Source organism: Clupea harengus, chromosome 23, assembly GCF_900700415.2.
Source record: "Clupea harengus chromosome 23, Ch_v2.0.2, whole genome shotgun sequence".
Taxonomy (NCBI): domain Eukaryota; kingdom Metazoa; phylum Chordata; class Actinopteri; order Clupeiformes; family Clupeidae; genus Clupea; species Clupea harengus.
Genome location: NC_045174.1, coordinates 11,458,297 through 11,483,714, shown reverse-complemented (window position 1 = coordinate 11,483,714; position 25,418 = coordinate 11,458,297). Strand labels below are relative to the sequence as shown.

Genomic DNA, 25,418 nt, shown 5'->3' with positions numbered 1-25,418 from the left:
AATATGTCATTGTATACAGGATTTCAATCTGCATGAGGATATTCAAATGTTCATTTCATACATACTGTGCAATGTAGTAAATAGTTATGGGATCTCTTACTGCTTGCTTTACAGAAGCAGGTCCCCTAAGTCTTGCTTATTGCCCTGCTCAAGCAGTGACATCTCTGGCTGTTCATGACAGCTGCATCCAACAGTTGAAAGTGTATTTATATCCTGTATGTATACTCTGGTCCGTAACATACATGCGCGGCGTGACCTGGATTCTGCCGGCTCGCCCCACGGCAGGGATCTGGTTAAAAAAGTAATCCATCTCACTTAATTATAGTTCTGAAACCCTAGTCTGCAGGGTTCAGGTCCTGCAGAACGCGGCAGCTCTAATTGAGTATGGCTATCTTCGCGCTGTCCCAGGGCCAGAGGATTGAGTGTGAGGCCAGCATTCTCTTCTCATGCAAGGGGTAAGAGTCCTGCATCCATCATTTCAGATATTGCCAACAGGTGCTTCCATCCAGACCCCCCCAACCCCCCCCCCCCCCCATTGCACTACCCCCACCCCCACCACCCGCAGTGCTTAGATACAATGCATACTAATGGTTAATCTAAAGTAATGCCTTCAGAAGGGTGTTCCCCCACAGGTAGCAATCTGACTGAAAGAGTTTCTAGTATTGGTGTCCCAAAGTCGGTTGAAGTATCCAAATACCTAAATGTTTTTGTTGAAGTTTTTAATGATGAAAGAGTGAATCATTCAAACCATTAAATGCTGAGATTTTCTTTTAGAGCTTTGCTTGGTTTTTTTGTGTGTGTGTGAGGAAATATTTAAACAACGAAGACATTTACTCCAAATGTTTATTTATTTCTATGTTCAAAAGTGCAAAAGAGATCGAAAACTTGCACTGGTGTGGTACATGGAACATACAACATAACTAAACAACATGAAAAATTAAGAAGTTTTTGAGACCTTGCACATGTCCTTGCAAGAGTTGGCATGGTACTCATAAATAAATATATAAAAAAGGCAATATCAACTATCTGAGCCAGGTACTCAGATAGTTGATCTCAGATAGTTGACAACAGAAGTCTGGTTCCATAAAATGTGGAAAACTTAAGCCTTCACAAGCGCAGCGAACTCTGTGGAAATAAAAATAAACACAAATGAAAAAAGACGCAACATTAATGCAAGGTTGATATCCTAAAGTTATTAGTCACATCCTAATACTTTCCAGAAATACTGTATGTTTGTGATGTTACAATGAATTACTGCCTGAACATTGACAATCAGTTGATATCCTTAATGTTTAAGGTTCATTTAAACATCACCAGTTGAGTGCATCACTAATATCGATTGCAGGAGGATAACATTAACCAACTGTAAAATTCTATAATTTATCCTAATGTATGACAGATTTCATGATCCCTTTGATGTTACATTTATTATGCCTATTGACAATAACTTATATATTAATTAGTTCTCTACTGTACTCAGTAATCTCTTACACTATAGTGAAGGATTATTTGTGTCTACTATTCAAACTTCAACTTCCAGTGGTGACAAACAAAGACATAGGCAACTAAGCCATAGAAGTACAATTGAATGTATAAGTGACATCTTACCATCAACTCCAATCATGCCATCACCGTCAGCGTCACCAGCTGCAAGGAAAGCCTTGGTCTCAGCATCAGTCAGAGCTCTGGCACCAGCCTTAAAGGTCTGGAGGAAGAGTCTGGGGAAATGAGCATAGATAATTAGTGTTAGATATGAGGAAACACGTGGTATGGGTGACATCTTACATCTTGCCCCCCCCCCCCCCAATACTGAGTTATGGCCTAAATATGATCTGTTTTCGCAGGTGTTCATGGATCATGAGGGATTTGTTCCTCAGTCCCAAGGGCTTACAGTAATTATCATAACTGTGCTATGCAATTTTTATCACCCAGTATCATATATCTCTTTGCATAAACACAAGTTGATATTGTTCTTACTTCAACTCATCCTCCTCAATGAAGCCGCTCTTGTCCTGGTCAATGACGAAGAAGGCCTTCTTGACCTCATCAGCGGACTTTGCGCTCAGGCCGCACTTGGCGAAGAAGGTCTTGTAGTTGAAGGAGTCGGCAGCTGTTGGAGTACAGGATTGTGAGGAAAAGCCATTTTGAAACCCCAGTTGCGTTTTCAAACTTTGTGTACATTTCAGGATTTACTGACCCTAACTACATTTTATACATACTTACAAATGTAATGTAGTTAATTCAACTATCTACATTTTTCTCCCCATTTAAAGTAAAATAATCGATGCACTTAATCAAAAAGTCATCTAAAAGCTTTACTTCTGTAGCAGAGTTCTGAATTTACATAAATGAAACAATGAAGTCATTCCTCTAGGGTGGCAAGTTTGTTATGCTAGTAATTGGGTATGAATATGGCCGCAAAGCCATATTTGGCATCGCCTACCTGCGCATGCCGTGATTGCAGCAGCAATATCAGCGTCTTTAAGGATACCAGCAAAAGCCATCTTTTTTAGAAGATCTGCAAAAGGATGACAAGAGATCAACTCTGTTATTGTGTTTACAACACATATGCGAAAGAGATATCTGTGCAGAATAAACATATAGTTGACCTTCAGAGTTAGGTCATTGTCCCCATCACAGGCCTACTACTACTTGTCTTAGGACCTAAGCATGCAGTTAGCACAAAACTCTGACCAGCCAAGTAGCTAACAAGACCATCCGTGAGTTCCTCTACTCTAGAGTAATCGTACATTAAACTTCTTGCTGTTATGTAGAATTATTATTTCAAAGCTTGCCTAATCCTATTGCACACACACTCGTGGTATTGTGGTGCAATTACCACTGACGAGCAAATTTTGTCTTTGTCAGTCGCTTAAATCCTTAATTTCCCATGACTTTCTATCTGGAGACAACCGCATCACCCCATTCCTGCACCTATTCGACACAAGGTAATTGCCCAATTTTCGTCCACTGTCTTGTGCAGAGAGTTCTTGATATGTTCATTTCAAAAACAATATAATTTTTTCGCAGGTCCAAATCACGGAAGAAGTCCAAATGCATTCCAAATGCGAAGCATTCCGCGTTCGTCCATTACTGTATTCCATTTGGCGCCCAGGACCCGAGCGCTCCTCATAGATTGCTATTCCTGATAGAGACTCACCTTAGACTTCGGTCTACGTCTGAGTTGCAAGGATGTGCACAGGTTGAGGATGAGGGCTCTCTGCCTCACTTTTATACCCTGGCCAGCCAACAGTGTAACGGAAACCAAATGCTTAGGTTGGGAAAGTTTGGAAAAAAAAATGTGTCGAAGTCATACAGGCCTAGTGCTATTTTTATCCTTTAAAAATGCAGACACTCAAAGTCCATGCGTGTAATACAAGTGGGCATCTTTGGGCGTCTACCCCTTCCTCGTTCAGTCGATGTACACGGCATAGTGTCTACAGTGCGATTTCTTTGTAATGTGATCCTTCTGATGAAGAAATGCTCCACATGTAGATTCGTCTAAGGGGGATTCCTTTGTGGTTTGTAGGCAATCAGTTCACCCGAGAAACAGAACTTTAAAGACTTTTAGGTATTTAAAGAGAAAAAAAATAGTAAGCAATTTATCAGGGCATCTCTCTGAAGATATCCCAAACATGGGCAGGGATTGAGGAGTAGGAAGAGAAATCTCAGATTACACCTGCCAATCTTTCAGGATTCCTTTAATATCTTCTGTTGCGCTTGTAAGACAAACCCTATATGTGTGTGACAGAATGCACCACCAAATTTCACAAACACATAGCTATGTATTCAGCAAGATCAATGGCCTCTCTTTTGAGGCCGTGGTAGAAAATGATCTGGGCTCAGAAATGAATGAGGAGGCATATGAGACAAATTCATTTCTGATGAGTTGCTACTTCAAACTGTGGTGTGTGCTTTCAGACTCAGAATTTGGGCCTGAAGTTCAGACTGTAAACAATGTTTACCTTAGAACTACTTTAAATGATGGGACTAATTACAAACATTTTCTTTAATCTATTTGTACCAATAAACATACATCCATTATGGGTTGAGACCCTTTGGTGTCTGGAAAACTTGTTTGCACATAGCCCAGAGGACTGTCAGACAGAGCACTTGTGAGACGTGCTATTTATAACTTGGAAAGACTTTTTTTGGACCAAAACTGCATACACAGTGACACTGGTGAGCCAAGGGGTTTAATGTAGCTGGTTCTTTTAATACCATGAATTTCCCTATGAATGACATATTACAAGCGAAAGTATGACATTTGCAAAAACAAAATTATATTAATTTAAATAAATCAAATGCAGAGTATGCAGTTGGAATGTTGTTGTGTCAATTCTGGGCTGCCCGTCATCAGGAGGATTTGACAAGTGCGGAGAACTCTGTAAACAAAAGGGAGAATACATAAATCAAAATAAGTTCCTCAGGTCCTGGAGTGGCATAGCGGTCCGTATCTTCATTTGAGTCTGTTTAGTTTTTGTGAGTTAACAACTACTGTTACACAATAGAGTGAGAATAATGTGTGAGTTTAAATATAGAGACCTTCCCAACCAATCTTGCCATCCCCGTCCATGTCTCCGTCCAGCATGAAGGCTCTGGTCTCAGCTGCCGTCAGGGTCCGCGCCCCTTTGGAGAAGTTCTGAAGGAATAGTCTGGAAAAGCAGTCATGGGACAAAGCCAGATGAAGGAGATGTCACTCTCAAGTTAAAAGCCTACATTACTTAGACAGGGGAATCCTTACGTGATTTCTGAATGATCAGCCTTAGTTTTACCTTGAGGATACTATTTTGAATACATTCTTTTTATTGTATTCTAACAAAGTAAAAAAGCTACTACTACTAGAAATCATGGCTTCCCATAGAGGTTTTTACTTACACTTTTACTTCAAGCATCAATAGCAGTTATGTAACAATAAAACCAGCTGTAGTTGCACAGAATCTTTTATACATTAACAGAACTGTCAACTGTCTAAAGGTCTGATAAGGTCTACAATTTGTGAGAATAAATTCTACTTAACTGTAGCTCCTCCTGTTCAATGAAACCACTCTTATCCTGGTCCAGAATCCGAAAGACTTTCTCTATTTCTGGTGGGGATTTCTTTGACAGTCCCACGGTTGCAAAGAAGGCCTTAGGACTGAACGAATCATTTGCTGCACCACCAATCATTAAAGGAAATAGCATTTGTTAGGTATGATAACAACATGATGCAATCTGATAACGTAACACGACAGTGATATTACACACAACGGCCTTTTTAGCAACTTAACGCTCAGACCCCTGACTGTTTCATTTGGCTGTCAATGGAAGAAATCCAGGGACAGCTTTCCATACCTTGGCAAGAGCTGATGGCTGAAGTAATGTCAGAAGCAGCGAAGAGGTCTTTCACGGCCATCCTCAAGCAAGTCATGGGGAAGACTGAGGGATGACTGCTGGTGGGAGAGGGAGAAAGCTTTAAACACAACGTCAAAAGCCACCAGCGCGTCCTTGTCAGATGCACCTGGGCTCTCCTTGAGCCTCTTCAGCAGTAGTTGAATACTAAGGTGAACACAAAGGCTGAATTGGACATATGTAAAGACTATCTGCAAACACTCTTATTTGTTTGATTTCTCTAGTGTTTGTTTGTGTGTGTTTTTGTTTATTGGTTGGTTTGGTTTATTTTTTCATTTCTTTCTTTCTTTCTTTTTCCTTCTTTCTGCTCATAAAATAAAATGAAATGTACATGTAAGAATTTTAGAATGTATTGCCATTCTCAAGAAAACTGTCATGTTATTTATTAATATGTGACAAACTCCAGAGTTGTTTTGGTTTGTAGTTCATTTAGAAAAGACATGTTTGTTCTGTGTCCCTCCACTATGAGCGTGTGCATTCATATTCAGACAGACCGTGAAATATTTGATGTATGACAATATCACCTTAGGTGTTTTCCCAAGTGGGTCATGATGCCAGATGAGCAGACAGCAGGTTATATTTGGTTTGGCCAGATGTGACCACTTTTCCTCTCTTTCAGTCCTTCTAGATTCTTCCTTGTAGTGTTTTGGCACACTGTCCTTACAGACATCCTGTTATTGAAACTACTGTCAATCCGAAGAATTAAGTTTATCTATGCTAATGACTATACGGCCCTTTGAATAGCAGTTACTGTAAGATGCAAATAAAAAGCACATTGTCATTGCCAGCAATTGGTCACAGATTTCTCAGATTTCATAAATGTCAATACCACACTGCCATGCTGGGAATATTTTGCCATCTTTGCAGAACATACACTGTGTTCTCTTCCCCAGACATATTTTCCTGTCATGTAAGTGTGAGATACTGTGGGAGAGATTAAGTGCATGAGTGTGTGTGTGTGTGTGTGTGTGTGTGTGTGTGCATGTGCACGTGCTGGTCCGGTGCAGGTGGCTGAGAGGCCGTGGTGACGCGAGGCTGGTTTCCTCCACAGGCTCTCTTCCTCAGGATGGACGAATGCGTACCTCCAGGCCGCTGCCAGCCCCTGGGCCTGAAGAACAACAAAAACATCCACATCCTCCCCCCTCTACCTGCCCCTCTGGCCTTGTCCCCCTCTGCTGCTGACGCTTGTTTGCAGGAAGGCCAGGTTTCCTGTGTGATGGACCGTGGTGGTGGTGGTGGTGGAGGTGGGGGAGGAACAGGGCTGGATAGAGCACAGTCTAGTTGGTCAGAAACAAAGAGCTGGTCCGGCTTCTCCGGAGCCTTTTGGTGTTTTGGTTCTAGAACTGTGTTGGTGAGGTTCTAACGGAGATCTTGAAAATCACACAGATGAAGAGGTGTCCCAGGAAGATGAGAGAGAGCGTCAAGAGGAGGCCGAACTCCAGATGGTCATGGGGCAGACTAGGGGTGAGTCGTGTTGAGAGATTAATCATGATGGTGTTCATTTAGGACTCCAAATGTGGTGTAAACCAGTGACTAAGACAAATCAACAACCCATCTCTGGCACGGATATTATATAGTTGAATTCATTGTGAGAACACATAGCACCAGTTATGTCTCACATGGAGTAACTGTGCATGGAGTAACTGTGCATTGAGTAACTGTGCATGGAGTAACTGTGCATGGAGTAACTGTGCATTGAGTAACTGTGCATTGAGTAACTGCAGTTCAGAGGTTTTTCTACTCCGTTTCAAGGAAGGACTGCATCCTGCTGTACACCATTTCACAGCGTATAGAATCTCTCAACAGTGCTAATGCAATGAGACGGTGAGCGAGGAGACGGACACTGCTTCCCAACCTTTACTCTTATATAAGTACTGCAGTGAAGTTGTGATGTTGTGCTGTGATGATGTGTAATACTGCGATGCATTTGGCACCGAGCGCTTAGGTGCTGACTTCTTCTTCTGATTCAGGTTGGACAGCTGCTTGTTTCTTAATTTGGGATTACTTGCAGGCATCACCTTCTACCATTTAAAGCAACCCCACACATATAACTGTTGTTGCAGAACGATTTGATCGCCACAATTATTTGTCACCGGCCGAAGAGTCCGACGGAGACAAAGATTAGTCATCTGCTGAGTGATAGACATGTCACAATAACTGTACACTAATCGTTATATGCCCTGCATTCCGTGAGCAATCTATTTTTGGAGCGGTTTGCCATACAGAGACTCTCAGTGATATCGATCTCCTGAAGCAAGTCTCTGATTCCTAATCAAGCTGCCAACTCGACATAACCTGCTACATGCTGTGCCAATCTTGCTACACCCGGCCCAATTGATACGCGATATTGTATTTGGGCTATTAGACATATGTAATCTGTTCTCCCCTTTATAAAGAGACACTTTTAAATGTTAAACACTTGGCCCCCCCCCAACTGAGAGGGGGGAGCTTTGGTAAGCCATTGCAAGATGGGCAGGTTCTACTCCCTCATGTCTCCTGGGTTCAGTTACCCATCCAGGCTATTTTCAGTCGAGCGGCTTTGACTGTGACATGCCTTTGCAACTCTCAGATTCAGCCAAGATTTGAGGGAGGGAGGGAGGGAGGGAGGGGTGAAGACTGGGGGTTGGGTGGGTTGGGGATGATGAGTCGGGGGTAGGGGCAGATTCTTCATTTGCACTCCCCTCCCCTGCCTTCTTGGACATCAATCACTCGCTAGTGTGTGTGTGTCTGTGTGTGTGTGTTCGTGGGTATACTTTTATGCCTTCAGTCTGGAACCCTAGGCTGACCTTGGCCTTGCGATTGTAAATCTCCAACGCAACTCAACCTGTAGCACAGCAAAAAAAAAAAAAGACAAACAAACAACAACTCCCGGCGAGACTCTGTACGAAGCCATTTCCACGTTACACTGCGAACTTGTGTGATTTACTGCTGGTGAGTTAATGGTTAATGGCATGGAGTGTCCCGAAATGTGCCCCCCCACACACACACTTTGCCACGGCTGCACCCCTCCCCCCCTCATTCTGGTTCCCTCACCCCTCTCTGCACGTGACCTGAATGGATACGACCGCCACCCTGCCATCGGGCCTCTTGTGAGACAGGCAGGATGGCCTGAGTGGTTTTCCTGCTGGGTGCTAATTGAGCAACCCACCCTGCCAGGGCACGAACCCCTCCGCACTGGGCTCTGATACCACCCCCGGGGGCCCGCGGGGGTGGCATCGGGCCAGTGGGTTGGACCTGACCGGGATGAGATCACCCAGGGCCGGGAGGGGGGTCTGGGAGCTGGCTGCGTAATGTTGGTCCTGAGCGGGTGGCACCCTCTGCCACCCCAGTGCCCCACCCAAGATCCCTCCCGGCCACTGGCAGGCTGCTCTTCCCCTCGACTATACTGCTGCCCGTCTCTGTGTGTGGATCAAGTGTCCTGAGCTCAGCCTGCACCACCCAGCAGCAGGTGTTCGAGTGCACAGCAGCAAAAAAAAAAATAGAGGGGCAGAGGCAAGACTTTTCCTCCCTCCCTCCCTCTTTCTCTCCCTCTCTCTTTCTCTTAGTTCCTCTCTCTCCCTCTCTCTCCCACTCTCTTCGTTTCAATCTTCGTTTGTTTTTTCAACAACACGCAATATCTCAAGGTACTTTCTTTTTTTCTTTGTTTGCCCCTCACTCTCTCTCTCTCTCGTTCCTCTCTCTCTCTGCTTGCTTTTTTCATCACCATGCTTGTATACCTTGTAGCAGAATTATTTCCCACTTGTGAGCAAGTTCACCCTGACTTGTGAGGCTGCTGAAGATGTAGGGGGGCAATTTGTCTGCTCTTGGTAGCTTGCTTGGCTGCTATCAGCTCTATACTACTTCGGATTTCAGTGACTTAACTGATTATTCAGTGAAATCCGCACGGCAAAAATGATCACATGTGACCAAAGGCATATATGTACATAGGTGACTGACAGGCTTGTTTTTGGCTTTAAGCATGATCTCACCGCAATTGGACCGAGAGACCACGGAGCCACATAAACGCCTCACTGTGGTCAAAACCTGGCCTCGGGGGTTAAGTGGATGTTTCAGTAACAGCTGAGTCTGACACTTCCCCCTTTTTTTGCCCCCTTTAGGTCAGTCAGGAAGCTTCACTTTAGAGTTGCCTTCAAAATCAAGCTGTTATCAGGTGATTTTAAAAACAAACACCGGGATGGGCCAACCGTATCGCTTACTGCCTGACGGACGATAGGCCAAATTAAACTGTAATCAAACCACGGTCAGGATTAGGCACCACGCAGGTGCAGAAAGAAAACATGTGCAGTCGATGATGCAGAAAGCCGACCTCGGGCCACGGTGGCATTGTGAGAGTGCCCACGCTGCAGAACGGACCCTCCGCCTTTGTGTACTCCTTGTTTGAGCAGTAACCGGTGGCAACCTTAACTGGGTGCGGAGTATAGTTACAGTGGCAGTGCACAGCACGGCAGGGCTGGGTAGCAGAATTCCAGATGGCTTAAGGCGCAGTGGCTGTCCTTCCTCCCCTCGCTGAGCCTTTGGGGTTTCCCAGGACTGAGGCTGGAGATGGGGTCGGGGGGGGGGGGGATCAAGATCCATATTTACGGGCGTGATGGACAGCTCTGTGGCGCCATGCTGGGAGAGGAGCCCAGTTTGTGCCCACTGATGGGGCAGGGTATCAAAGGGCCACCTCCTTCTTACAGGCTTTTACCCTGTAAACATTTGCTGTGTCGTCTTTCAACGGGCTGAAATTGTCTTTCAGTGCGTGCTCGCCCACTCCCTGTGTGTGTGTGTGTGTGTGTGTGTGTGTGTGTGTGTGTGTGTGTGTGTGTGTGTGTGTGTGTGTAGTGATGAGAGGAAGAGCCCACTGCTAATGATTGTCTTACTTTCCTCAATATGCCAGACTAATTTCATTATGGCATGTTTACGACGAAGTCAAAGGTCGCAGGTCACAGTGCTGTCTCTCAACACTTTCACTCAGATAGTGCATATCGGCCTGGCAGGTTAATCTCCCCTGGGACTGTATATTTGGCAGCTTTTCAGTAAAAAAAAAAAAACAAAAAAAAAAACAGGCAGTTCATTTTTTTTATACACCGAACACCAAACACAAGGGAATTGGAATAAAACATAGAGTGAATGGGTAGAAAAGTGCAAGGCATCATGCCAAGTCAAATTGAGTTGCGTTATTTCTTCTTGTGGTACCAGGAAACAAAATTAGTCAAAATAAAACAGAAAATCTGACATGAGACATGAGTGTTTCTTAGCATCTGACTGATCTTCAAATCAAACACTTGGGCATGTCATTTATACCACTGTTTGGATATTGAGTGTTAAATGTTCCCTGCAGATGACGCATGGAAGTTTATCTGCTGTTTATGTCATCAGGGACACCATCAAAGCCCATTCACGGCACACGTTCTCTGCACATGCATGTGAAAAAGGAGACTCAGGGAATGACCTCAATGGAAAGATTGTACCTCTCATAAAATAAATGGCTCCTCATCCTTTGCCCCTGTTTTCAAATGTCTGCACATACCTCCATGCAATGCGCTAGCTCAACACCAATGTAAAACATTCATTTTTTTTCTCCCAGACCTACAAACCTTCCATTCACTTCCTCTATCACAAATAGCGATGCCACAACCAACAATCCATGTAAGAGGATTCAACGCTACGGTGTTTTTTTTAGGGAAGGTTATCGTGATGAGGGAGTAAGGTGTCTGTGGCAATCTGACCCAGTGCTACAGCAGAGTGTCAGGCAGCCAGACTGACTGAGCTTTTTTATTTTTAAATTGTAGTGACACAGCACATAGGCTCACATGAAACATCTCTTGCCATGTAGGGTTTACTGCAGGAGCAGGATCAAGCTCCTGGCCCGTGATCCAATCCGCTGGGCGACGCTCACTCCAAATGGCACGATGGTGACTTACATTTACGCAATCTGCTTGTTTGCTGTCTTAAAACCGTGCTGTAAGGATTTCCACACAGGCATGCACGTACACTCAAACATGCACACACACACACACACACACACACACACACACACACACACACACACACACACACACACACACACACACACAAACACACGTACAAGCACACACACACACAAAGAAATACACACACACACCTTAATTTCTTGTTGACCACCTCAAGTAAACAAAGGTAAACTATGAATTCTTCAAAGGAACATTCAGTACCAATGGGGGTTGAGATCTGTGCTGTTTACTCGCTCTCTCTGTTGATCAGTCTAATTCAGACATCAGCATAGAGGTCTTTCTGTTTACATCCTGGGATAGATAGCGCTTGTGTTGTGATCAGGTGTGAGAAGATAAACAGAGAGCTGGAGGGAACTTTAGTCTGGAAAATGGACCCTGTCTGTCTGTGAATGTCTATGAGTTGTTCTCTCCACGGACATTTTTGTACCTTTCTTTTTACAGCTAATAGAACATCTGGACAAACATCTGAATCTCCCTCCAGTCCCGTCCTACTTCCTGTGATGTCAAGCTGACGCTTTTAAAGGGGGATCACTGACCCTCTGAAGAGTTTGGCATGGGTAACGACAGCAAACGTCATTCTGCTCAACAACAGCTCCATCAGAGGTAACGGCCATAGGTTTTCAATTCTGCATACGACCAATACTCTATTATCTTTTTTCAGTCTCATGAAGCACTTAACCTCACTTAATTTTTTTTAAACCTAAACTACACAACGGCAGTCGTGTAGTATGGCTATGTCTCAGACAAAACACCCCAACCATTCCAAAACTTCAAAAATTCTACCATATAGTAATAATAATTTTATTAATCACTTTGGTTGTCATAAAATGGTTTCAATCATTTAAATATGTCTGACAGGAGGAACCCTTACATGCTGTACCATCCACCAAAACATCTCTAAACGAATTAGGACAAACATCATGTTACAGTCTTCTGCCAGATTGGCAGGTTTCTCTGGCATGCGGGCGAGAAATTAGGTTGGTTACATTAGCCTCACTTGGCCTCTCCTACAGAGACGGCTTAAAAAAAACTGCCCTTCCCCTCCAATGAGGCGTCCTCAAATCCATTAGCAGTCTGCTGTCGATTCAGCTTTTCCTGTGCTCTGCTGCTGCGGCCGTATACCACGGAAGGGCAGAATATAATGTGTTGACAAAGTGGTTTACTTTCTGCTCTTCATATGCATAGTGTATTCTAGTAATGCAAAACAACTAATAGTTGAAGTAGAAGCTTTAACCTAATGTTTCATACTTACCCACAGACTTAAAACAGAATGAAATGCTTCAGTGTTGCTGTGCTTTGCTTGATACATTGCTTGGCTGTTGTGACAGGTGGAATAAGTTGCCCTTGCACTAGCAGTCCTGTCAGTCATCTAATGGTCCTAGTTTAACCCTTATAACTCAGCCCAATTATATCTTTTCAGTGTGGACGTGATTTTCCTTTCTGTGTTTACAGAGATATTTCACCAGTCAAGCCTGTCACTTTTGTTTTTTTTTATCCCCCCCCCCCCCCCCCCCCCCCCCCCCCCCTCCACAAACCAAACACCCCCACCCTGGGTACTGTACGCCACTCTTGAGTGTCTCCCTCACCTTCCCAAAAAAGGTTGTGCTAGTTCAGGCAGATGATTTGCCTTGCGTTTTGTTTTCCCAGAGTGCTCTGGGGCGGGCGGGCGGGCGGGCAAGCGCAGCAGAGCAGAGCGAAGGCTGCTGGGCAAGCATGTGCATCTCTTGGGCCCGCTGGCTGTTGTGCGTGCTCAGAATAAGCCCAAAGGCATCCAATTACACAGCTCCCACGGATTGTTTGGTGTCACTTGTCGTCTGTTGCAGGGATATATGATGATTCTGCGCTTCTCGTGTAAAAGGATAGTTTTGCGTTCAGGCTTGGCTGTTTTTTATTTTTTTTACTTTGAAGTGTTACAGCTCAATCGGTTGCAACATCATGGCAAAGCATGTTTAAATCCTGAGGCTTTCCCCGTTTTTGGTAGCTAGCTGAATCGCCGTAAAGCCCCACCTGAGAGGTCCACCCACTGTGACCCTCAAATGGTCCGGTGGCCCTGGTGTTGAAATGACCTCTGGGATGGGCAGGCCTGACACTGGAGGGGCTGTTCTCATTAATGTCTTTCATTTATGACAGTTGGAGGAGAGAGGAAGAAAGAGAGTAAGAAAGAGAGAAGGGGGAAGGAGAGAGGAAGAGAGAGAGGGGAAAAAACAAGGGAGAGAGAGAGAGAGAGCGAGAGAATACTTGAAGATTCTTGCAACACTGCAGGTAAAAATGGCATCTAGGGCAGCGGAGAAGACGAGAAGACATTTCAATGCTTCGCCCCCACTTAGAAAAACAGCTGTAAATCGCGGAATGTAGCAGCTATCACTCTCACTGAAATTCAAGCAAAGAGGACTTTTCTCCTCCAAGAGCGTCCGTCTAGGGTTTCAGGAGTCAGTTACTGATGAGGGCTGAGGCCATGGGGTCGGGGGGTTGGGGTGGGGGTTAAATTTGGAAAAAGTTACAAAACTCTGCAAGCTAGTTATATCAAAAAGATTGATGGCCACACAAAGCATTTGCCAGACATTCCTATATTATTTTTGTTTAACCATGCATATTAATAGAAGCTTAGAAGTAGCATGCTGCTGTAAACAGGGTTGAGGTCATTCACTTGTAATTTGGCCATTATCAGTTGCCTCCATCTGGTGACTATTTATTACATGAATTCTGAGAATTGTTTGATCACATGGAAGTCCAAAACAGATTTCTAATAAGTATAATCAACTCAGGCGATTTAATTTACACTTGCAGCATGCAGTTAGTACTCCTACCCGCATACATTTTCTCCCTCAGATACAAATTTCCTCCAGAGCTTAAAAGAGAAATCTATGCTATGGAGCATGTAATTAACACTGAACCTTGGTTACTTTTCTTAGATGAATCTTTTAATTAAATCTTTTTGTTTAGTGTTTTCCTTATTGTGACCTTGTATGGCAGAGTCCACGTTTCACGAGCTGACTATACAGTGTGCATAATGCTGCTAAGAGCAGTGGAAAAAAAAGTCTCAGATGTTTCTCCATTCATCTTGGGTGCCTGGCGACGACTGACAGTAGCTCCTGGCTCAGGCCCCCTGCCCCACACCGAACAAGGAAGGATCTCCTCTCCGGATGTCTCAGTAAAGCAACTCAGCCCTCCCTCCTTCCCTTCGCTCCTCTCCTGTCCTTTTCCCCTGCCCCTCGAGTGAGTGAACTGCCATCTGTTCCCGTCCTCCTCCTCCTCCACTGCCTTGGGTCTCCCCTCCTCCTTACACTTCCCTCAGCGGGGGTCACTGGGTGAGGTGTGTGTGTTTGTTCCTCCCTGGCAACAATCTCCTGATGCTGCCTGAGTGTGTTGAGAAGGACTACTCCAGCATCAGTGATTTTGTTGCTGGTGGAGAACAGAGGCGGCTGATATGATTTTCAGGAAGCGACATAGGCAGTGTTTCACAGACACGCTGCACGGCATGGTTATGCCACCAGAAAAGGGAATTACTGTTTGGAGTTATGCGTCTTGGTCAGTGGTGTATCAGGTCAAAATAAAAGCTGATTAGATCCGGAACGTGGTGGTTGTCCCTTTGTGTCCCTTTGATCATCAGACTGCTTTGGTTACCCACCTGGGGACATATACTCTCCATGTAGGACTGCAACACACGTCTCAAAGATATTCTCTTCCCATGACTCGTTACTATTAGATATTAAGGTTATGACACCTCACAGAGGAGTATTTCTTTTCTGTTTGACAAGATCACATCTCATCAAGCAAGTAACAAAACACCAGAAATTGGTGAACTAGAATATTATTGATAAAAATAGTTAACACGGTCTAGTAAATTCTTGTGTCTAGTATTTTTTCCATTTGCTGTACTGTTTGTTGGGTTTACTGCTGGGTTCTCCAGAGAAGAAAATAATTGCATGTGGGTGAAATCACCACTAGGGGGCAGGGCAGCACAGCAGTGAAGACACCACCAGTAGGCAGAGCTGGATGTGAGCACTCCCACATGACCCATTGAAAAAGTTAATAGTCATAGATGAGAGCCTGATATACAGACAAGATCATTAATTCATTGGAAACTCAGAGTAATTATAAGAAATGATTTATTGTCATGTAAATAATGCACTGGCCTAAATGCTTGCACTGGTGTGGTTGAGAACATATAACATAACTAAACAACATGAACATTAAGTTTTTGAGTCCTTGCACATGTCCTTGCTAAGAGTTGGCATGGTATTCATAAATAAATATATAAAAAAGGCAATATCAACTATCTGAACCAGGTACTCAGATAGTTGATCTCAGATAGTTGACAGCAGAAGTCTGGTTCCATGAAACGTGGAAAACTTAAGCCTTCACAAGCACAGCGAACTCTGTGGAATAAAAAATAAGCATGAATGAATAAAGATGCAACATTAATGCTAAATGATATGACTTGAACTTGATATTCTAAAGTTATTTGTCACATCCTAATACTTTCCAGAAATATTGATGTTTAAGGTTCATTTAAACTCCACCAGTTGAGTGCATCTCTAATATCGATTGCAGGAGGATAACATTAACCAAGTATAAAATTCTATAATTTATCATAATGTATGACAGATTTCATGATCCCTTTGATGTTACATTTATTATGCCTATTAACAATACCTTATATATTAATTCGTTCTCTACTGTACTCGGTAATCTCTTACTCTATAGTGAAGGATTATTTGTGTCTACTATTCAAACTTCAGCTTCCAGTGGTGACAAACGAAGACATAGGCAACTAAGCCATAGAAGTACAATTGAATGTATAAGTGACATCTTACCATCAACTCCAATCATGCCATCACCGTCTTCGTCACCAGCTGCAAGGAAAGCCTTGGTCTCAGCATCAGTAAGAGCTCTGGCACCAGCCTTGAAGGTCTGGAGGAAGAATCTGGGGAAATGAGCATAGATAATTAGTGTTAGATATGAGGAAACACGTGATATGGGGGATTTGCCCCCCCCCCCCCCCCCAATACTGAGTTATGGCCTAAATATGATGTGTTTTCGCAGGTGTTTGGTTGGATCATGAGGGATTTGTTCCTCAGTCCCAAGGGCTTACAGTAATTATCATAACTGTGCTATGCAATTCTTATCACTCAGGCTACACCATCATATATCTCTTTGCATAAACACAAGTTGATATTGTTCTTACTTCAACTCATCCTCCTCAATGAAGCCGCTCTTGTCCTGGTCAATGACGAAGAAGGCCTTCTTGACCTCATCAGAGGACTTTGCGCTCAGTCCGCACTTGACGAAGAAGGTCTTGTAGTTGAAGGAGTCGGCAGCTGTTGGAGTACAGGATTGTGAGGGAAAGCAATTTTGGAACCCCAGTTGCTTTTTAAAACTTTGTGTACATTTCAGGATTTACTGACCCTAACTACATTTTATACATACTTGCAAATGTAATGTAGTTGATTCAACTATCTACATATTTCTCATTTAAAGTAAAATAATCGATGCACTTAATCAAAAAGTAATCTAAAAGCTTTACTTCGCTAGCAGAGTTCTGAATTTACATAAATGAAACAATGAAGTCATTCCTCTAGGTTGGCAAGTTTGTTATGCTTGTAATTGGGTATGAATATGGCCGCCAAGTCATGTTTGGCATCGCCTACCTGCGCAGTCCTTGATTGCAGCAGCAATATCAGCGTCTTTAAGGATACCAGCAAAAGCCATCTTTTTTAGAAGATCTGCAAAAGGATGACAGGAGATCAGCTCTGTTCTTGTGTTTACAACACATATGTGAAAGAGATATCTGTGCAGAATTAACATATAGTTGACCTTCAGAGTTAGGTCATTGTCCCCATCACAGGCCTACTACTACTTGTCTTAGGACCTAAGCATACAGTTAGCACAAAACTCTCCAAGTAGCTAACAAGACCATCCGTGAGTTCCTCTACTCTAGATACATCGTACATTAAACTTCTTGCTGTTATGTAGAATTATTATTTTAAAGCTTGCCTAATCCTATTGTACACACACTCGTGGTCTTGTGGTGCAATTACCACTGACGAGCAAATTTGGTTTTTGTCAGTCGCTTAAATCCTTAATTTCCCATGACTTTCTATCTGGAGACAACCGCACCACCCCATTCCTGCACCTATTCGACACAAGATAATTGCCCAATTTTCGTCCACTGTCTTGTGCAGAGTTCTTGATATGTTCATTTAAAAAACAATATAATTTTTTCGCAGCTCCAAATCAAGGAAGAAGTCCAAATGCATTCCAAATGCGAAGCATTCCGCATTCGTCGATTAAACTGTATTCCATTTAGCGCCCAGGACCCGAGAGCTCCTCACAGATTGCTATTCCTGATAGCGACTCACCTTAGACTTAGGTCTACGTCTGAGTAGCAAGGATGTGCACAGGTTGAGGATGTGGGTTCTCTGCCTCACTTTTATACTCTGGCCAGCCAACAGTGTAACGGACACCAAATGCTTAGGTTGGGAAAGTTTCGAAAAAAATGTGTCCAAGTCATACAGGCCTAGTGCTATTTTTATCCTTTAAAAATGCAGACACTCAAAATCCATGAGTGTAATACAAGTGGGCATCTTTGGGCCTCTACCCCTTCCTCGTTCAGTCGATGTACATGGCATACTGTCTACAGTGCGAATTCTTTGTAATGTGATCCTTCTGATGAAGAAATGCACCACATGTAGATTCATATAAGGGGGATTCCTTTGTGGTTTGTAGTAGGCAATCAGTTTACCCGAGAAACAGAACTTTAAAGACTTTTCGGTATTTAAAGAGAAAAAAATAGTAAGCAAATTATCAGGGCATCTGTCTGGTGATTGGGATGATTGTGATTGGAATGGTGTCTGGTGATTGGGATGATTAATGATGATCGTAATGATAATGATGGTGATGACGCTACTGACCTGCTAAATAAGTTTTAGATACTTTGTCAGATGCAGAGCCTCACCTGTCAGATGCATGACGAGATAATAGTCTGCTGTGTTGATTTCAAATAATATTGAACGTTTAAACCAAGGCTGCCCAATTTGTGGCCCGCGCTCGATTTTTTATGGCCAGCGCTCTGGTCATAATCAGAGTCAGAACGTCATTCGTTAGACAGCATTTGAACCCATTTCGAACAGGGCCTCTGTCTCATCGTCCTGTTTAACTCAGGCAGAGAGAAGACATGAATCTCAGACTGGTTGCAGTTCACTGCTTGGCCACAGTTGTTTTAGAAGGGTCAAGGGTGGGGAGCGCTATTGACCTTTTGTCAACAGATCCATAACTTTGCAGCTGAAGTTGTGTTTCCTGGTTGCTATGGTTATCTAGTTGCTATGCTAGCTAACTAGCTAGCTAAGGACACTTTTAATAACCTTAAACGATTTAAGTGGAAGGGCTCCGTTTGCATGAAATGATAGCTAGTTATTTAGCTGATGTTACAGTCATCTCGATTTAAATTATAAAATTATAATGGGAAAAGGTAGAAACCCTCAGGGTGCCTGTGCAACAATGCTTAATTTACATGTTAAAATTTTTAAAAAAAAATCTGTAAAACCTTACAGGGGTTTGTTGTCACCTTTATCAGCCATTCTGAGCTTGCAGGTATGTATAGTACTATTAATATGAATGTTAATTTTGCAGAAATATACAATAGATTTCGATGTAATTGGGCATGACCTAACCTGAAACTTTGGTTTTGGCCCTCGGCCCTCCACTCTGATTAATATTTGGCCCCTGACAAGAAAGAATTTGGGCACCCCTGGTTTAAACTGTCACACTGTCTAAAATGAAGCAAGCCACTGTGTGGTCATGGTGATATATATATGCTGCACGTGATCAGAAGGTCATCCTCGCATCCTTGTGCATGCAGCACATCCGGAGTGCAGCTGGTGAGAGCCTGCCCCTGCCCTGGCCCCTGCTCCAGTGCTGCGGATGCACTTAATGCCCCCTGCAGACCAGCCACAAGCTCATCTGGCGCTCGGAGAGAGAAAACCTCTTATCATATTATACAAGCTATCGATCAGTGCCTGTCTGCATAGCCCACCCCTCCCTCTGCACACGTCCTTTCCCCCTTCATCCGGCTCCGTCCTCTCTCCATTATGCTGGGAGCAGCCAGAGCACAGCTGATGTCGGACACAGGGCCTGGCAGCGAGAGGAAGGGGGACCATCACTAGAGAGGATGGGGTCATCACAACACAAGGTGAGAGAGATGGAATGTGTTTATTACATACACTCAGGAAATCAGTCATGCAGGCTGAGATGGTTATTTTGTGAGATATTGAGACGGCAAGGAATTTGCGGGTCATTCTGTATATGCGCTCTAGGGTTCAGAGTTAATGATGTCTTAATGTCTGAGGAATCATCATCTGTGGTGGTGTGTGCTGGTCCTCTCAGATGAATGTTTGTGATGATCTGGATGCATCTGTGTGCTGGACGACCTCTCTGCAAGGCTGCGGACTTCCTGGGGGCGTGGTCAGGATGGAGCCGGCCAATCCGCTGAATGTGTGGTAAGACACTCTTCCCTGCTCTCTGATTTCAGTGCGCCTCCCAAGGTAACCTGACTAATCAAGGTCCTTCAGGCTTTCATGCTCTTCAAAATGCAAGAGCAACATTTAGTCTCATCTTAAAGGGTTTATTAGCACTCATTGTTTTTCTCATTGGTTTGGGAGTAGACTGATTCATTTTGTTAGGGAAATAGGGTAATTGAGATTACAGATCAAAAAGTGTGTGTGGGTGTGTGTGTTTGTGTGTGTGTTTGTGTGTGTGTGTGTGTGTGTGTGTGCGTGTGTGTTTGTGTGTGTGTTTGTGTGTGTGTGTGTGTGTGTGTGTGTGTGCGTGTGTGTGTGCGTGTGTGTGTGTGTGTGTGTGTGTGTGTGTGTGTGTTTGTGTGCGTGTGTGTGTTTGTGTGTTCACAGGATGTGGGCGTCTACACAGTGTGAGCTTTGGAGGGGCGCCTCCTCACCGAACACACACCTGTCAAACAGTGAGGTGCTAATCCCAGTGGAAAAAGGACAGCAGATTAGGCATGTTATCTCCCAGCTAGAGAGCCCTGATTTACACAGATGGTGAGTAGTTTTTCTGAAGGGTTTTTCTTCCTGCAACCCCCTGAATTGTATACTGATTATCACCCAATGGTCTCAGGTCATGTTTTATCAAGGAAAACTGGAGCAGGGTGAAGAGGTTAGATTCATCCTGTCTAGACTGTGAGTGTGTGTGTGAGAGAGAAAGAGATAGCGAGTCCTTCGTCATTCATTGAGTCAGCTTCTCTGTTCCCTCTACTGACTCACTCATTTGAGGGTTGCCAGGTGACCGTGGAGAGGAAAAGGTTTCCTATTGCGTATCTGCTGATGCTGCCGGCTAATATTTATTCAGGCCAAACGGTGAGAGGGCAGGAGAAAATAATAGATAAATTCTCAAATGATTGCATCAAAGCTAAATCGTCTGAAAGTGAAAAGAGCTGAGTAGTGTTTTTTGCACTTCCATAAACTGTTGGGGGGAAGGGGACGATACAGTATCATCTCTAGAAAGTTCCGCTCACCACCTCCTGTTGGAGTGATTGGTTACTATGGCATGCATCATGTCAGGGATTTATAAGCAATGCACTTGCTATTACGACTGTCACATAGATACATGGAAAAGATGGCAGGAAAAAAGATAAGGTGCAGTGCTGTGCAGTTAGGTTCCCTTTGCTAATATTTATTGAATGCATTACCAAGAACTCTTTAGGATACTCAGTGTTGACAGTAACGGTGTGTTCACGTCAACTAATGCAGCAAGTTCCTAGAGATCCTGATGGGTGTCCAGCATAATGCATTTGCAGGAATAGCTCATAATGCATTAGTTCAAAAAACCATGAAAAAGCATTTAATATTGCTAATGTCTGTGTTGTGGTGTTCTTTACCTTATATTTGTGACTAAGGGAAAACTCACTTTTTCCATTTCCGTTTTTCAAGATTATAAACACAATGACTACCTTATTCATTATTATTAACAGCTTACAAATATCAGTTAACATGAACCTTTATTTGAAGCTTACCTGAACATAAAGTATGTTCATTATTATTAGCTGTAATAGGCATAGGTGGAGATGGCTGCTGGAGGAGAAGAGAGTGGGTGTCCATCTGCAAGCTCACAGGCTGGCCTGGGTCGCCCCTGAGCTGCACCAGAACACCAGGTGTACATGGCAGCCAGCAACCAGTCCTACACCTCGCTTTAGCCTGTGTGGTCATGATTCAGCCAGAAGGGAGGCCATAACGTTCCCAGACGCCATGCAACAGTCTTTGGAAAGCATGGCGGAGGCCACCAGGATGAGCTGCCACAGAGGTGAGGGCCATATGAATTTAAACTCCCCACCAAATAACACAGCTTCTCTGAGATATGAGACACTTGGAGCTCATGGGGATAATATAAATGGACTTAATAGTTACTTCACAGGAGCAAATAGAATTCCTGTCATATTCTTCAAAGTTGTGTACACTGTACCAGCGGATTGTTCTCCCGGTCATTGGACATACAGTTCATTCCTTTCAAACTATCGTGGTACACTGAACAGCCCCACACTTTCAAGGGCTAGAGCTGAATCTAGTTTGATTTCGTCTCCTTGGGAGGAAACCGTTCAAGACTACAACCACAATGACTGCTTGCTGAGGACCACACTGAACAATCCTTGTCCTCCAAAAGTGACTTTATCCTCTAGGTTGCTTCCTGGCCGTTTCTTTGCATCTTGTTATCCATTCCTCACAGTGCTACCAACACCTTTGCTTCCTGAAGATACTCTACTTGGGCATAGTGCTAGTGCAGGGTGGAAGGCAGTCGACAGTGACTCTCCATTGGAGGCTGAAGCAGACTTTGTTGCGGACACCTCTGGTGACCAAGTCAACCGCTGGTCAGACAGCAGCACGTCCACCAGTGATGGCTCGGAGATTGAAGATTCAGACAGCGATGACGACAGCGACACGTCTGATACCTCCTGTCAGCAGGAAATCTCTCATGGGAATGAATCACTCATTGACCAGACAGGATATTGTAGCCTGTCCATCCTCAAGAGGTCTCTGGGGAAGGCACACCTGCGCTCTGCATCGTCTGAATCCTCAGAAGAGCACAATACAACCCATCTTAAGAAGAGAGTGTCTTTCTTTGAGGAGGTCATCATTTCTATTTTTGACAAGGTAACTTCAAGCAGTTGAATCAACACATTTCTATGTATTAACTTATCCAATTAATAACATCCATCTATTATTAATGATATTACATAATAATAAATAAATGTTCCCTGTTCTGTCATATTCTAAAGGTCTGTTATTTTATATACTAATTTCATTACAAACCACTAGTATAAATCACTTTATTCATTGTCTGTTTATTCTAATGCACACTCTCCTCTATTGTCTTCTGTTGTAAACACTGCTAACATTCCTCTTTCCAGGAGGCCCCCACCCAGGACTTAAGAACTCCATGTAGCTCAGTAGACATTCAGAGCCAGAGGTCAGAGACCATTATATCTGTATCTACCAGTGAATATGCTGATCCATTCTCAGCGGATGAGAACCATCATGATGAAAATGGTGAGAGGCTTTCTGTGACTAAGAGCCCTTTCAGACCTAGATTCACTAGAACCTCATAGTGGATATATTATTTGCGTATGCTATCTAGCGTTTGTTTACTAGCTAGCGTTTGTTTACTAACTAGCGTTGCTGCATGATTAATGCACAGTTTGTTTGTCTCACGACAGATTTGGAATGGGAGGATGAGTTCTCCACAGGTATGCCCTCTTTCCCTGTTGTGAGGAGGGCCAATCATTTTCACCAGTCTCAGATCTCTGACACGTCACAGCATCCACACAGCTCTGCGTGTTGTCATGACTGGGTGAACCGCTCCACCTACTCCATCACCCACATCACAGACTCTGACTTGGAGTGAAAAGGCAAACTCAACAGAACTCGCTCTATAAAGGACACAAACACACCTGTTTCTTCATCATATGGAGATTAGAAATGGCTAATGCAATTAGCAATAAAGTTTTCTACAAGATATTGAGAAGACTCCATTTTCCTTTTGGCAGTAGTTTATTAACTGTTCAGTATTATTGGATGGTGGCATTAAAGTTGTTTCGCAATAACGTGTTATATATGTATTTTATATCCACTGACCCTGTTTTTAACAATCACTGTCATCTTATCCTAATTTGATCTACATGTTTTTACACATATTGAATATGGTTGCTATGAATATGAATCAGCGGTAGTTTTAGGACTAATGCATCTTAAATCCTACTCCAAGGGACCAAAACCATGGCATGTTAGTATCCACTTAATGAAAAGCAGTGCAGTTGGCCCCAAGGGACTGGATTTGGAATCAATAATGAATGTTTTGTAGAGATTGGGAACATCTGAGTATTGTAGGTAAATAATGTACAGTGTGTGTGTGTATGTGTGTGTTTGTGTGTGTATGTAGTATGTGTGTGTGTGTGTGAGAGAGAGAAAGAGAGTGATGCTGAGTGTAGGTGTGTGAGAGAGAGAGAGAGAAAGAGAGAGATGCTGAGAGTGGGTGCCTGTGTGTCATACTGTGCCAGGCTGGCACCAGGTCCTGATTGCGTTCGTCAAAGGGCAGCTCTGTTGTCATGATGACACAAGAGTCTGCACTTGTTTTTCGTCTCATCCGGTCAGGCTTAGGGCGCATGGAAAATGTGACTGATACTCCCCCCCCCCCCCCCAAGAGACACCTCCCCTCACTGGCCTCTCTATTTTATGACTGCACATGTCTCAGGCAGCCAGCCGCGGCCCCTTCCCCAGCCTACCTGTTTGGTCCTTACTCAGCAGCAGCTGAGAGCATTGTGACATCAGAGGCTGAGGGGACAGGTGCATGTTGGGTACTAAAAGCTGTTCACGGATGAGTGGCTGTGACGTCACGGCACGTCCAGGGCCGGCCGGAGCGGAAGGACATGTTCCCCTGTTGACTCTCCGGCGCTCTCCTGTTGTCTTGGGAGCACTGAACTGGGATGAGTTGGTTCTTCCTGGAGCTTGTTGACTTGTGGGGACCACAAGCCGCGCACGCTAAAAACAGATGACCACATTCCCTCGCAAGAGGCAAACAACTTCTGGTGTTTGCGGCTCCTGTTCTTTTTATATGACTGAAAAGTTCAGGATGTATCTATATCTAAAACTATAGTCTATTACAGGTGAACGGAGACAACAAGCAATTTTACCTGCCAAACAACACTTCATTATTTAAATTGCTCAAGGAATGCTTCCTATGCTAACTAGTCTTTAGAAGTACATAGGTAAGCTGTGAGAGAAACAAATTGATTGACAGGTAACTGATTCAGGTGTAGGGGGCCCTGGTGGGAAAGAGGCCTTGTGTTTGTTCATCTATTTAAAGGTGTGGCCTTGGGTCCAGCTGTGGCAAATATTTGTTTATCTGCTGAACAAAAAATATAGCCAAAAAGCTTCTATAAGATTACCCTACAACTATTATGCTTAAGATGGAAGGATAGGTCACACCATTTTAAAAGCAAACAGGATATTAGAGGGATTGAAAAAGAATAATACTACCTTCATCCTGTCACTCTATTCCTCTTGCTTGAGGAGAGCTGTCACCATGCAAATTACAATATAATCTCAAGACAAGCTTCTGCTGGTCAACTCCATAAACAGCCATTGTCTGTCCATGGCTATTTTACATGCAGATGTGTAGTAGGTGATTAGAGTACAAGCCTGATGTGGGAGTCCACTGAGTAATTACTCTGTGTGTGTGTGTGTGTGATTACTGTGTGTGTGTGTGCGTGTGTGTGTGATTACTGTGTGTGTGTGTGTGTGTGTGTGTGTGTGAGTGATTACTGTGTGTGTGTGTGTGTGTGTGTGTGTGAGTGAAAATGTGTAGATGTACACTGAGTTATTTGTGTAGTGGAATGTGTATGTGTGTATTTGTGTATCTGTTGGCCCACGTCTACATATTCCACCTGTACTACTACTATCTACTATTCACTATCTACATTTTATTCATTTGAAGTGCATTCATCGTTTTTCATATTGTGGAGATCAGCCAGGTGGCAGTAATCTTATC

General features: G+C 43.7%; 4 protein-coding genes across 5 annotated transcripts; 1 reads left to right on the top strand and 3 right to left on the bottom strand.

Annotated features, from left to right (window-relative positions):
* Positions 1-829: 829 nt before the first annotated feature.
* LOC116217867 (parvalbumin beta 2) lies at positions 830-3,260 on the bottom strand. Its single transcript, XM_012838913.2, has 5 exons — positions 3,161-3,260; positions 2,444-2,518; positions 1,978-2,110; positions 1,609-1,718; positions 830-1,125 (listed from the first exon to the last, which is right to left on the bottom strand). The coding sequence occupies exons 2-5, from the start codon at positions 2,502-2,504 to the stop codon at positions 1,100-1,102; spliced, it is 330 nt and encodes a 109-aa protein (XP_012694367.1). The 5' UTR covers positions 2,505-2,518; positions 3,161-3,260; the 3' UTR covers positions 830-1,099.
* A 935-nt stretch (positions 3,261-4,195) lies between these two features.
* Positions 4,196-5,449, bottom strand: LOC105910193 (parvalbumin, thymic-like). The gene is made up of 4 exons (XM_012838878.3): positions 5,335-5,449; positions 5,021-5,153; positions 4,546-4,655; positions 4,196-4,385 (listed from the first exon to the last, which is right to left on the bottom strand). Exons 1-4 carry the CDS (start codon positions 5,408-5,410, stop codon positions 4,357-4,359), a joined length of 348 nt encoding a protein of 115 aa, XP_012694332.2. The 5' UTR covers positions 5,411-5,449; the 3' UTR covers positions 4,196-4,356.
* A 1,161-nt stretch (positions 5,450-6,610) lies between these two features.
* LOC105910194 lies at positions 6,611-23,475 on the top strand. 2 transcript variants are annotated; one of them, XM_031560997.2, is made up of 8 exons: positions 6,611-6,855; positions 11,808-11,969; positions 19,228-19,557; positions 19,752-19,864; positions 20,273-20,422; positions 21,424-22,525; positions 22,783-22,921; positions 23,089-23,475. In XM_031560997.2, the coding sequence occupies exons 3-8, from the start codon at positions 19,537-19,539 to the stop codon at positions 23,274-23,276; spliced, it is 1,713 nt and encodes a 570-aa protein (XP_031416857.1). In that variant the 5' UTR covers positions 6,611-6,855; positions 11,808-11,969; positions 19,228-19,536; the 3' UTR covers positions 23,277-23,475. The 2 variants fall into 2 exon arrangements, with proteins under 2 accessions (XP_031416857.1, XP_012694333.2); XM_012838879.3 differs by lacking the exon at positions 6,611-6,855 and adding an exon at positions 11,432-11,532.
* LOC105910228 (parvalbumin-2) lies at positions 14,929-18,096 on the bottom strand. The gene is made up of 5 exons (XM_012838915.3): positions 17,729-18,096; positions 17,018-17,092; positions 16,555-16,687; positions 16,184-16,293; positions 14,929-15,745 (listed from the first exon to the last, which is right to left on the bottom strand). The coding sequence occupies exons 2-5, from the start codon at positions 17,076-17,078 to the stop codon at positions 15,720-15,722; spliced, it is 330 nt and encodes a 109-aa protein (XP_012694369.2). The 5' UTR covers positions 17,079-17,092; positions 17,729-18,096; the 3' UTR covers positions 14,929-15,719.
* Positions 23,476-25,418: the final 1,943 nt, after the last annotated feature.